This window comes from Tarenaya hassleriana, unplaced genomic scaffold, assembly GCF_000463585.1.
Source record: "Tarenaya hassleriana unplaced genomic scaffold, ASM46358v1 Cleome41, whole genome shotgun sequence".
NCBI lineage: Eukaryota > Viridiplantae > Streptophyta > Magnoliopsida > Brassicales > Cleomaceae > Tarenaya > Tarenaya hassleriana.
The window spans coordinates 377,921-390,721 of NW_010966933.1; the positions used below are offsets into that span (position 1 = coordinate 377,921).

The window sequence follows — 12,801 nt, forward strand, 5'->3', positions numbered from 1 at the left end:
TATAAAAGTTTTTTAAATTTTAATTTATTTAAAAGGCTTTTTCAAAGGTGTTAGGTGGATGCAATAGAAGCTTCTGTTAGATATTTTGAAAGAAATATCAAGTTTTAAAAAGACCAATTATTAGCCTCTCTATTTTAATTATTAAATCGTTCGATTTGATACGTCACTCTAAAAACGGTTCGATTTTGTGCGTGTGTATATTATTACATAAAATATTATGTTAGATAAACAAAATGGAAAATTTGACCCTTTTTCAGAAATGCTACAAAATGATTCCGATTAAATAATAATTTGGTTAGCATGGTAATTAAGTGTGTGTATGATGGTGACATATGGGATTGATATAATTAAGTATCCTCGGTCACACAATGGTGGGGCCTTCCACGTTTGCACTTTATTTGTTGACATGGTCTAATCATATAATTAAAATTTTGTAACTAACAATGTCAATAATGTTCCATGTTTTGAAGGGATCAGGAGAGGGATGGGGCCTGAACCGGATTTATGCCCACAAAAGCCAACATCACTTGTCATCCTCAGGAAGCTGTAGAAATTTGAACCCTGCCATTACAATAACCTTGCACTTGTTATCCAATTTGGACAGTTCAACCGTTGAAAAGGGGGCGCAAAGCGTGTGTCTCGCCCCGAGTTTGAGCCTCAAGTTGGAGAGAAGAACGTAAATTCTAATCACATGTTTTGCTTCCGTCTACGAGATTAGTATGTACCTCGACCCATGACATCCGGTTACCCAAAAAAAAACCTTGCACTTGTTCTGAATTGCTTAGAAACCCCTCAATCAACTTACAGATGAGAGGACCGACGATATGAAAGCCTGATCACCAAGGATGCCGCCTGTGCCTGCAGGCCCGCTAGAGCCTTGCATCGACATTTGCAGAGCTACACAGAGAATGAGAAGACAAGTTAAAAACTCAGAGATACTTTGGCTTTATGAGTTTTGAGCAATGCCATTGACCTTGATCTTAGGTATATCACTAAAGAGTCCCAAACGTTTCCTCTGTGGGCTTCTGGCTATACCCAAAGGCAAGGCAACTGTAGGGACAAAACCCATAACGCTGCAACTAGGACTCCAGGCCAAAGTTCTCTTGTTGCCCATCAGAACAGGGATGGAATGCGTATCGTTGACTGTGCATTACTTATAACACCCTAAATGCAGGATTAATATAGAGTTCCTAAGTGGCATCACCCAATTGCACTTACCTAAAGCCAAGCCCTCATCTTCATCAGTCGCTTCTGACATGTTAACCTCACCTACACACATAGCAAATGCCTGTTCCGGCAGCGCTTTATCCTCCTCCTGAGACATGCTCAATGGGTAAAAAAAACAGGCATAAAACCAATGTCTCCAGCAATGTCAGTAAACGAAAGTTAGATCATTAAATAGGACATAACAGTGCGCCTATAATGAACAGCCAACCCACCGCTGGTTCAGCATTTGTCTCAGTAGTCCTAGCCACTGTATCATGTGGTACAGAAGACGAGCCCTCTCCTTTGTCCTTCCGAGCTGCTTCCTCAGATGCCTTCTTGCCTTGCTCTCTCCTCTTCCATGGACACTCTTAGAGCGAGAGCCAGCTCTGGATCAATATTTGGATCCACATCAAAGTCAAATAACCCCACGGCTGCCGCCGCCGTTTCTGCGGCACTGTAAGCATATCCACCTTCGTCTATTTGCCTTAAGCGTCTGTTGGTGCGAGATATAGATAGTAGGGAAATCTCCGGTGAAAACGGGTGCATCGCAAATTCAGCACTTGCATGTGTATGAATTTCGAACTCGATTTCTTAGTTGTTTAAACTTCAAAATAATATGTAATTGCCATCATACTCTAAAGCTTAAGGTGTCCCATATAGAAACTACAAAGCATGATGAGGTACCTGAGAAGGACATCTGAAAGAGCATTAGCACCAGGTGGAACGTGAACAACGTGGCTGCAGTCATTATGGTTAACAGTTGCAACAAGAGCCTCCAGTCGGTTGTAAGCCGAAATGCTTTAAAAACATCCAGTCGGTTCTCGCAGGGACATACCATGCATAATATAAGCCAAAAATTTAGCCAAGATCAGAGGTTGGGGTAGCCAAAACCCTAACTCCCTTCCCAGCCATTGTCAAAATACCGACCGTATTCTCTGGGTTCGACTGCAATTCCATAGATCAAATCCCGACACCACAAATCAGAAAGCCTAATCATATTCAGCCAAAACGATCAACAAATTCACCCGCGTTTTAGCTCCACAGAGTAGATTAACAGCTTCCATCTGAGCCTGCAATCTAGACAGAGAATAGTCTCCATTCCGCATCCAGTCGGAGTTATCGATGCATATCATAGTTGCCTGAAAGAAGATACCAAGAGAAGCATTAAACATACTAAAGGATTCACATTGAACATAAAAACAAAGGAAGATGCCGAAACATTCAAATCAGAATCTGAGCTTGTTCGATGACTTGCCTCGAGAACCATCTTGCTGCAACAAAGAAGAGAACCTTCGAACAGTCGCAGGGAATACGTGCAGAATCCTGCTCCAGCATTCTGCATTCACAGTGTGTTTATATAGGCCGTATACATTTTTTCTTTAATTTACTCAGTAGCCCCTGACATTTAGCTTTCGTTTCCATTTAACCTCTCCGTGTCCTACACTTGGTCCTTCTTCTCCAGAAAAAGCTTTGATTTTTCACAGTTTTATTAAAGGTGAAACCCCATATCTCTACAAAGAGTCATCTCCAGATTCAGGGGGGCATAAGGAATTTACAGAGACAAGCAACGAATGGCAAAGCGACCAAAAAAAGAAAGGCAGAATGGAAGAGGATACAACAAGTGGAGAGACTGATGACTCTATTTCCTAAACTACACGTTGAGAGATGGTTGAGGGACAAAACCGGAGCTGGCGCTTCGGCTGATGGGCAAATGAACATAAACCTCGTGAACTTCCTGCTTACAGACGTCACCTTTGTCGCGGTCAATGGCGTAACACACGTAAATTGTGTCTATAACGTTATCCAGGACGTGCACGAAGAAACCCAGAATCACAATCAGTAAGACCCACGCCAGGACAGCCACTATGTATGAATCAACGCCAAGATCGCTCACTCCCTTCAGGATCCCCCATGTCTGTTTTCCACAATCCCAACAACCCAATCACAACAGGATGATGAAATGATAAGGCCAAGAGAACAATTCCAGGAACATGTATCAAGTAAGACAGGATATCAAATGGGCTTGAATTCTGAGTTTTTTAAGGTATAACAGAGATCTCGTGAGCAATATGTCATAAGGCATCATGATGGGCAGGTTGGCTAAGTGATTCTGGAAGTTCAGGAAAGTTGAAACCGAAAATCTCTGCAATGATCATTGACTGACTAAACATATCATGCTGAGAATCAGAGGAGTTACTTACAGCGACTGCATAAACGGACGAAAGAACGAAGATGATTCCAGCCAGCAAACGCGTAGAAACGGTCTCCACAAAGACAGCAGAAAGGAGATTGCGTCTCAGAAGTTCGTAAGTCATTTTCGCTGATGTGCAGTAGGCTCCGCCCGTTATTGCAGCAAAGTTGACGGTGAACTTGTTGAGATAATCCACAGCTGCAACCAAGGCATTTGCACAGCATTGGAGAACCGTGTTGACTATTCCTTGCGGATTCTCTTGCCTCGCATTGTCTGCAATGGCTCTAACCACCCGAACTATACATATGAGAAGCCCCGATAGACATACTGTGCCAAAGGACGGACCAAACACATTCCTGCAGAGATGGAGACATGATAAAGAGTCACATATGTGATATGTCTAAACAAAACCACAACAGACACTGGAAATGAAATGAATCTTGACCCTTTCAATCTAAATTTACACAAAAGGACAAAGAACAAGGACTGGAGAGCAGCCAAATAATCAAGAACGAGCTACTTTGTCTGGATATGATGAACGGTAGGTATAAAGAAGCAAAATTTAAGAGAAAACAGACACAGAGGAATAATCTTAGTCTACAAAGATAGCTGGGGGAATTGAAATTCACCTCAAAGAGCTACGGATGCATTTTTTAGGGGTTGAGTCCTCCTTGGAGAAGTACCACTGAGCAATTGTTCCACTTATCACATAAACCTGAATTTCCACCATCACAGCCAGAGACCAAAGCATAGTAATAATGGCCAGGGCGTAATATGCTGCAACCCAACCGTCTTCCTTCCAAACACAGTAATATTCACCGTTTGATTCCTTTGGCACAACTTTCCCGTTGAACCTCGCAAACACCATGAACACGACGATGGGCGCATAGTACACAGCCAACCCGAGAGTCAACAACGGCAACACGAGAAAGAGACCCAGGTTCTTGGACAGGGCATCAGAAGCAACCCCTATTATTTGGATGGTCAGCTCAATTCTGTGCCAATTCGCTATGAAAATCCAGACGATGATCCCGATGATTAAGAAAATAAACACGAGAACGATAATTCTGTAGCCTAGAGGAAGCGCATCGCTGCAAGAAGAGCTAACAGTACAAGCGACGAACCAGTAGACATTGAAAAAGATTGGTAATACAACAAAGAACGGTAAACAAGCATACACTATCTGCTTAGTGTAGTGCTTAAGCAAAAGCAGCACCAGAAAACAAAAGGGCACGCTCAAAATCAGAGTCACAGCAAGGGTCCAGATTAAATCCTTCTCGAAGTCCGCATCCGAGGAAGAGTTTCGACCCGACTGGATACTCGAAACCCAGAACCCGTCAAAGGAAGCCGTCAAGGTGGAATTTTTTACGCAGGATGTAGAGCTGAAATCATATGTGTACGAGGATACGTTACCGTACTCGGTATTCCTGTGGAAAATGGAGAAGATACCGAAACCAAAGGTGGAAAGGACGAGAAGGTCGAAGAGAACTAGAAAGGGAATGTCCTTGAAAGGTCTGGGGCCGAAATTGTAGGAGATCTGAAGGAACTGGGTAGGGTCGGGTTCCAGATCAGGTCGACCTGGGGAATCGATTGCCGATGAAGAGGGTTTCGAGAGAAGAGGGTGAGACGACGAGGAAGAGTCGTCGTGTAAGGAGACAGGTTTGTCGGGGTCGCTGTCAGCGGCCGCCATGGTCCTTGGACAGAGAAAGCTCTGATCTTGTGCAGAGAGACAGATAGAGTACAGTGAAGAAGACGGACGGATGGAGGACGGTGACCAAGCTGATCCTTTTCCTTTTTTCTTTTAATTTATCGTTTTGTTGTGGTGGGAACAGTAGCGACGACCGTCGAAGCGGCGGTGCGAAGATGATCGAAGAACCTTAGCTAAATTAAATTATAATTAACTTCCAAATATAGCTATTTGGACATCTACTGTATTATGCGATATACCAACCTAATAGAATTTATTTGTATGAATTCCACCATTCCCCCCCCCCCCAAAATATATCGTATTTGTACTATATAGATAATATCATCTTAATACTTTAATTGGAAAATATTGAATGAATTTTGAGGGTCAAATTATGAGATAATTATCGTACAAGTTATCCTACCATTATTATTATTATAGTAAAGGGGTATGTCGTTGAATATTTAATTTGACATGGAGGAATGGCATGAGCAAGCACTTTCCTTTTGTAGCAAACTCCAAGATGGGCTTCAACAAAAGCCCAAATAAATTTGACTTCAAGGCCCAATATTAGCAAAATGTGCAATATTGGGCCGACGTTATTTAGTCACCACATGAAACTCATTCTCGTTTGCGCCTGTTGCGTGCGTAGGCTCGACTCGAGAGTAGATTTCACGTGAGCGTCTGTCCCTCAACATGAACCGCTGAAAAAGGCACCGAAGGCTCAGCGGCATCATTCACAATTTTCGCACCTTTCAATTTCTGACCCCACTTGTTTGTATTTGACCCAATATAACCCCTCAAGTTCCAATTCTATCAAAATGCACCTAATCGTTTTGGGCAAATCGAAGAAAACATTTTTAAAAAACACTTACAGAAGGGGCCCAACATTTTCGGACAAATGAAAAGACCCAAAAGACGGAGGAAATAGACAAGCGTACGAGACCAAAGGGCTACAAGTAAATAAACCCATACAGCAGGGGCATAACGGTAAATGCGGAGAGCAGCGTCGCCACCGGAGGAGAGCCCGTCGCTCTTGGTGAGCCACCCATGGCGAGACCAGCCAACCACGAGCCGTCCTGCTCCTGCAGCATGGTCTGACCCGACTCCGACCCGGTTCCTTGATACCCGTATCCAAATCCCTGACCCGAGTACCCCATTTCGGATCCGGGCACAGGATCCGACCCTTGTGAGGCAGCGGACGAGCCTGTCACCGGCGCCGAGTAACTTGCCGATTTCTGGCTGTTGGTGACACCAAACCATACACGATTTGGTTAGGTTTCAAAGCATATAACAAAAGTTTGGGTTTTTTTCAACTTTTAAAACATCATACTGTCGTTTTTTGACCCTAAAAACACGTTTATTCGTCAATAAAATAAAGGAGAGAATAGAGATACATAAAATAATGATGAGCAAATAGAGTCTTTCGCCCTTTACAAACGGGGACATGAAAAGAAGCGACGAACTTCAGCTTTTACAACGAAGCAAATACTCATTTTCTAACGTTCAAAGGGGATATGCCAAAAATCAATTATAAGTTCGGATTTTGTTTCAAAGTAAATATACAAATAAATAATAAATGATAATAAAATTGGAAAGAATCCAAAGCCTTTTACCTGGGGGAGGAAGGGCAAAACGTGACGGTGTAGTCTCCGCCGGAGCAAGTGAAAGTGCTGGTGGCGTCGTCGTAGGCGTAGCTGTACGAACGAGGACACGCCGCTTTGAACATCTCCGAGTACACAGACGGCCGACACGTGGCAGGCGTGGCGTACGCCCCGTTGCAACAGTACTCGGGGCTTCTGAAGGCCTCGCACGCGCTCTTGCACGCGTTGCCGTCCCCGACGCGTAGCTCCGCCGGGCACTGCCGGTTGATGTCGGTTGTGCATCCTGTGGCGGCGCACTCGCCGGAACCACCGGAGACTTCGACCACCATCGGGAGATTATAGCCGTCGACGAGGCTAACGTCGTAGAAGTCATTGCCTCCGGAGCCGAGCGTGAACTCCGCCAGGGTCACGGGCGGCGCAGCGCCGAGACCGTTGCATTCGACCTGACCGGAGCCACAGTCTCCGGTCGCACACGAGCCGGAACCAGAGCGGTCGAAGTCGCATCCGGTACGGGCCCAGAACCGGCCGGACCAACCGGTCGGGGCTTGGAGGGAGCGTGTCGTGTCCTTGGGGAGCTCAAAGCCGGTGGTGGCGAGCGCAGGTGAGCCCGCATTAGCCAGAATGCCCGGCCAGACGGAGGAGCCACAGCGGTTGACGAACGTGAACGTCGAGCCAAGCGAACCTAAAACGACAATAGATCAGCGACAAGTGAAACTGACATTCTAACGAAAATACGAAAGATAAACCCTAAAAAAATGGGAGATTTTCAAGAATACCCATTAGAGTATAAAAGCAAAGTAGGTGACTTTCTTCCTAAACTCGAAGACAGAGTGGGAAAAGAACTGAAATCTCAGAACCCAAAGGAGAAACAGAGCTAAAGCAGTGAGATATAAGAAGGGTTTCGGTAAAATTTTCTTTATACCTCTGGAAGCTAAGAACAGGAGAACGAAGCTCAGTGGAAGAGAGAGAGAGCTACGAGGAGAAAACCCCATTTTTCCGCCTTCTTCTACCTCTATGCTCCCTACAAAAGTCCAGAGCTTTGATCTTGAGATTGAGAGAGGGGGAGAGAGAGAGAGAGAGAGAGGCTGAGTCCAGTGTGAACCCTGAAGCCATTAACTTTTCTAATTTTTAAAAATATAAAATTAATTGGTCCCATCGTTTCTGGAAATACGGACAAAGTTGTCTCCGCAGGAGAAAAAAATATCAGGAGGAGTCGTCCTTCGATCTGTAACAGGGAATGCCCGAATGGCTTCAATTTCACTGTCATTATTTTCCGCACGAGCGGACCCTCATATTGGGCCTTAAACTCGGCCCATATAAAAAAATTGGACCCACCATATGAATTCATGCAGGGAGAGTCGGAAACTTTATGGATGGATACGGATATTTAAAAAAAGAATACAGATCTCTGATGATGAGACAAATTTACTGGACCCAAATTTCAACTGCTTCGCCACGTGGAGCGGATACAGCCGTAAGATGATAGATCCACCGCAGATAAGGGTATGGCTAACAACAGAGGATTCTTCTCGTTAAGGCTCCCTCTTTTGAGGGGAGTGAGGATTCACCTTTATCGGCATCCTCATGCACAGTAGACGAATCCCCAACGAGGACCAGACGAGACGGTTTAGCTGATTGACTAACGGCGGTAACTGCCAAGAAAACGGACGTCTGCTGAAACCAGTACGAGTTATGGATGAAATCATTTGCCTAACCTCGAGCGTGTGGCTGTGTCAATTTCCGATTTCGGCATAAATGGGCCTATGGAGGCCCATTACCAAGACTTTTGGGTTGTAGATTTTCATTTTTTTTTCTAAATAAAATTCTGGATAATATTAATTATAAATGCATATGTGAAAATTTCTTTTGAAAAAACAAAACAAAATGGATATTGATATTAACCGGTATAGAGTAAAAACATCCGAACGCCAACGGCAAGAACAGTAATATTCCGTTTGAATTATGACTTGGGTTGTTCTTTTTAGATTCACTTGAAACATGAAGCTATACATACATATGTATGTATATATGTGATGCTGATCCATGTGTATGAACACTTGAAACAGAGCACTAGCTTTAACTGAAAGAGAAGGCAGCGAATGAAGACGTGAAACCGAGCGACAGCTCTCTACGTACACCAGAAAATCCCCATGAAAGACTGAAAAAGCTTCTTACTCTTCTCCACAAGCAACCATAACCCCACACCCGTTTTCCTACAATGAAAACACACAAAGCAGCTAACGAAACACCTTCAAATGACGGGTCATGCCCCTTTCAACGGCCGCCGCCTGGGCAATCCCTGGCGAAATGCCCCGACTCTCCGCAGCTGTAACAGCTCCCGCCCCCACCGCCTCCGTACCTGCCTCCGCCCCCGTAACCGCCGTAGCCATCCCCGCCCTGGCTGCAGTCCCTCGCCATGTGGCCGGCCTCACCGCATTTGAAGCACCCGCCGTCGCCACCGCTGCCTCGGCCTCCTCTGCCGCCGTACCCGCGTCCGCCTCCTCGGCCTCCGCCACCTCCGTAACCGCCGCTGCCGCCTGGAGGACCACGGCTGCTGAGACGTCGACGGCCTTGGGGCGATTGTTGTTGTCGATCTCGACCTCGAACTCGACCACCTCGTCTGCAGCCAGGCTTCGGAATCCCTCCGATCTGATGGAAGACTGATGAACGAAGAGATCGTCGCCACCGTCGTCAGGGGTGATGAAACCGAAACCCTTCTGGGTGTCGAACCACTTCACCGTCCCTCTCCGCCGGTCTCCACCGCTCATTCTGAACACCTCTCCGATCCCTCCCTCTCTCTTCGAAATTTACCGATGAGATCTCTCTCTCTCCCTCTCTGCCCTTCACGAAGAGAGGCAAGCGCTGTTTATACGCGCAGAAGAGGTGTGGAAAGGGTATGCGTGCCACGTTGCACTCCTCTATTATTTGGATATTTATTTTATTAATTATTATAACTAATTTTATCGAGGAAAAAGCCAACCGAAAATAATGACACTGTCTATAACAATTCATAATTTTTTAATAAGATTTTGTTCGATTTTTTTTCGTTTTCTATTATACATGGACTACAAAAGTTATCTTGTTCATTTTTTAAACGCTTCTATCCAAATAAAAATATTAATTAAATTCTAAAAAGAAATTAAAATAGAAAAAGAAAATAATTGTGAAAATATTGAACACGTAATATATCAAAAATATTTTTTTAATATTTTGATTTTAACACGTATCTTTATTCAGTTGTGATTACATGATGTATGTGATCAAAAATATGTTTTGATCATATGCTAATTTTATTGATCATAACGTTAAATTTATAGTGATTATATTAATTTATTATATTTTGGTAATCGTTTGATAAAAATAATATAAATTATGTAATATGTAGGGGTATCAAAACGAGCCCGGCTCGCGAGCTGGTTCGTGGCTCACTAGAAAACGAGCGATCTGAGCTGTGATTTTTTCAGCTTATTAAAAAATGAGTCTAACGAGCCAGATTCATTGAATACGTGTTCAATAAGCCTGGCTCGGTGAACTAGCGAGTTGTTCAACGAACTGATTTTTATTTAAAAAATAAATTAATTTTTTATAAAAAAACTCTAATATAATTTTATATTCTTTTTTTTTCATATCATTCATATGATATTATAAATATTTTAATTATTATGATGGTGGTAATTGAAAATATTAAATGATATTGGAGTTTTACTAATTTTTTTATGTATTTATTTAAATTTATAGTTAAATTTAGAATAAATATAAATAAAAAATATTATATATCTCTGACTTAACAAGTCGGTTCGTTCAGATTGAAAAACTGGCGAGCGATCTGAGCCGAGATTTTTCTGGCGAGCGATTTGAGCCGAGATTTTTCTGGCCTAACGAACTTAGCCCAAAATTATCTGAGTCAAACGAGCCGAATCCAAAACGATCCGAACTGATTTTGTATCCAACTATATTTATATTCATATTCATATGGATCACATATTTAGATAATAAAAAAAAAGTGTATACGGTTGGAATAACACTATGTCCATTACGGCCGTCCGACCTCGAAGGTTGGAATTGAAATCATCTGTCATATTTTTATCTTGACAGAAAATATTTTTTTTTTAAAGAAACAAATGTGTTTTTTCGAGCTCGCAGAAACCGAAAATATCTAATGGAGAGAAGGGTACTTTGGGGAATGCAAGAACTTTAATTTGACATTTAATGTCTGGACTGGAGCGGTCAACACTATGAGTTGACCCAGGTTGGCAGGTATCCTAACTGGCCCCACATTTCGGGAACGCAAACTGCGTGTCGTTTGTTTTATGTTTTTATTCTCGTACGTGTGTGTGTGTATACACAATATGTATATATATATATTATTTTCATTTTTGCATTTTGAAATTGCAGTCAAATGCCAATGAGACCGGTCAAAGAAGTGAGGTGGATGGGACATTTCGACGTCTCTTTTTTAGTCTTTTTCTTTCTCAGTAAAATCACATTAATTGCTACATTTCTCTTTTCATGCAGGATTGGAATTCAGAACATATATTCATTTTAGAAATTTAATGCAATATATATATATATATCAAAATAAATACTAGCAGGATTTAAAAAAGAAAAAGATGTATAAAATCAAAGGAATATGGGAAGAAATGATTACACAGAATGGAAACAGTAATCAGGCTGACACAGAGAGAGAGAGGTGTGGTGACTTTTGGTTCAACAAACCAAACGACGTCGGTTTCCTCGTTATGATGCATTTTTTACACACGCAATTATTCATGCTCCTCTTGACGTCTACATTGCAATGAGGTCAACAAGACAACGCATATACATAAAAAGTCAACGAATGTGTTGTATAATGAGGTCCATGCCCAATGTCAACCAATATGTAATGAATTAATGGGTATCTAATCATGATAAAGCCCCAATGTCAACGAATATGTCATGATTAAATTGGTACCAACTCAGGCCCAGGCCCAGGCCCAGGCCCAGGCCCATTGTAAGATGAATGAAGCTGCCATGATGGCCCAGCAAGTAGCAAATAAATAAGCAAAATATGATCTGAATCTGTTCGGCAGCTTTTAAAGCACCAACCATCCGCGTGTTCCATCTCCCCCCAACTCCCCCCCCGGGGGAATATAATTCTCTTGCGAGAGCCATAGGAGGAGAATTCGGCGAGAGAAAAGGTCTTAGCCTTCTTCTTCTTGGTCTTCGTGGCAGTGGCGGCGGAGAAGTTGGGAAACTCGGCGGAGTCATCGGAGGTGGAGCTTTGGTTCAAAGGCAGCGGTCGGTGATGGAGCTCGGCCTCGTGTTCCTCGGCGTCGAGGGCCCAAGTGCCGGGCTTTCCCCATGCTGAAGGTACTGCCGGCGCCATGATTGCCGTCGGCGTTGGCTATGGATTTTTTAAAGCAGGAGAGGTACTCTATATAGGGGTACACGAGTTTTATGATCGTACGGTTGAAAATGTAGTATGAACACGCAGCAGTTAGATAATAGACGGCCCAGATTTGCAAAGACTGATTTCCTTGTCCCAGAGGAAATAAATATATGTTGTGACCAATAACAAAACCCATTTCTAAAGTGAAAAAAAAAAAAAATAACAATAACATGTGAAACCATGAGAGAGAGATCCATAATTACAGAGTATATGAAAACGATATATCAATGACTCATGGAGAATTCCATTTCTTAAAAACACAACACATACATACTGTTGCAACTAAAGCTACATCCTATCTGGGGATTAGAAACAAATCAAGAAAAAGAAACGGCTCAATACGATGAGGGATAAACAAACGAAGTTACTTGTTTCAGGGAATCCATTGTTGGTTCCAAGTAGGCATGCGTCTCTACAGCTGAACCACAACAACAGAACAAATACATCAACTTTATGGCTACTTGAACAAATTTTTAAAAAAGGAAAAGAAAAACGAGGAAGGAAAGGGATAAGGAGGGTATACCTTTCATAAGCTTTTTGAACTCTTGGGAGAAGTTATCCACTCGACCTAAAACAGGACGTATCTTGCAAATTTGCACCACACACAGCTCCAAGTACAATGCCATCTCCGTTGTTTGGAGCAGGGAAAGACATAGCTCTTTCACTTCGACTGGAACCTCTTTCC

The 12,801-nt window shown here is 42.9% G+C and overlaps 4 protein-coding genes and 1 pseudogene across 6 annotated transcripts in view; all 5 read right to left on the reverse strand.

Moving 5' to 3' along the window:
* Positions 1-361: 361 nt before the first annotated feature.
* On the reverse strand, positions 362-2,548 carry LOC104824947 (annotated as a pseudogene).
* A 109-nt stretch (positions 2,549-2,657) lies between these two features.
* On the reverse strand, positions 2,658-5,260 carry LOC104824770 (CTL-like protein DDB_G0288717). The gene is made up of 3 exons (XM_010556931.1): positions 4,027-5,260; positions 3,408-3,753; positions 2,658-3,121 (listed from the first exon to the last, which is right to left on the reverse strand). Exons 1-3 carry the CDS (start codon positions 5,085-5,087, stop codon positions 2,858-2,860), a joined length of 1,671 nt encoding a protein of 556 aa, XP_010555233.1. The 5' UTR covers positions 5,088-5,260; the 3' UTR covers positions 2,658-2,857.
* Positions 5,261-5,895: 635 nt separating this feature from the next.
* On the reverse strand, positions 5,896-7,811 carry LOC104824771 (thaumatin-like protein 1b). The gene is made up of 3 exons (XM_010556932.2): positions 7,611-7,811; positions 6,701-7,370; positions 5,896-6,326 (listed from the first exon to the last, which is right to left on the reverse strand). Exons 1-3 carry the CDS (start codon positions 7,678-7,680, stop codon positions 6,038-6,040), a joined length of 1,029 nt encoding a protein of 342 aa, XP_010555234.1. The 5' UTR covers positions 7,681-7,811; the 3' UTR covers positions 5,896-6,037.
* Positions 7,812-8,624: 813 nt separating this feature from the next.
* Positions 8,625-9,565, reverse strand: LOC104824772 (cold shock domain-containing protein 4-like). The gene is given in 2 exon segments (XM_010556933.2): positions 8,625-9,237; positions 9,240-9,565. Coding segments are annotated over 2 exon segments (492 nt in total). The 5' UTR covers positions 9,457-9,565; the 3' UTR covers positions 8,625-8,962.
* Positions 9,566-12,263: 2,698 nt separating this feature from the next.
* LOC104824773 overlaps positions 12,264-12,801 on the reverse strand; it is a 12,832-nt gene continuing 12,294 nt past the window's right edge. For all 3 annotated transcript variants that reach the window (XM_010556936.2, XM_010556935.2, XM_010556937.2), the window contains 2 exons: positions 12,640-12,801; positions 12,264-12,534 (listed from right to left, as the gene is read on the reverse strand). In XM_010556936.2, coding sequence (XP_010555238.1) covers positions 12,452-12,534; positions 12,640-12,801 — 245 coding nt within the window. In that variant the 3' untranslated portion in view covers positions 12,264-12,451. The remainder of the gene's footprint in view (positions 12,535-12,639) is intronic.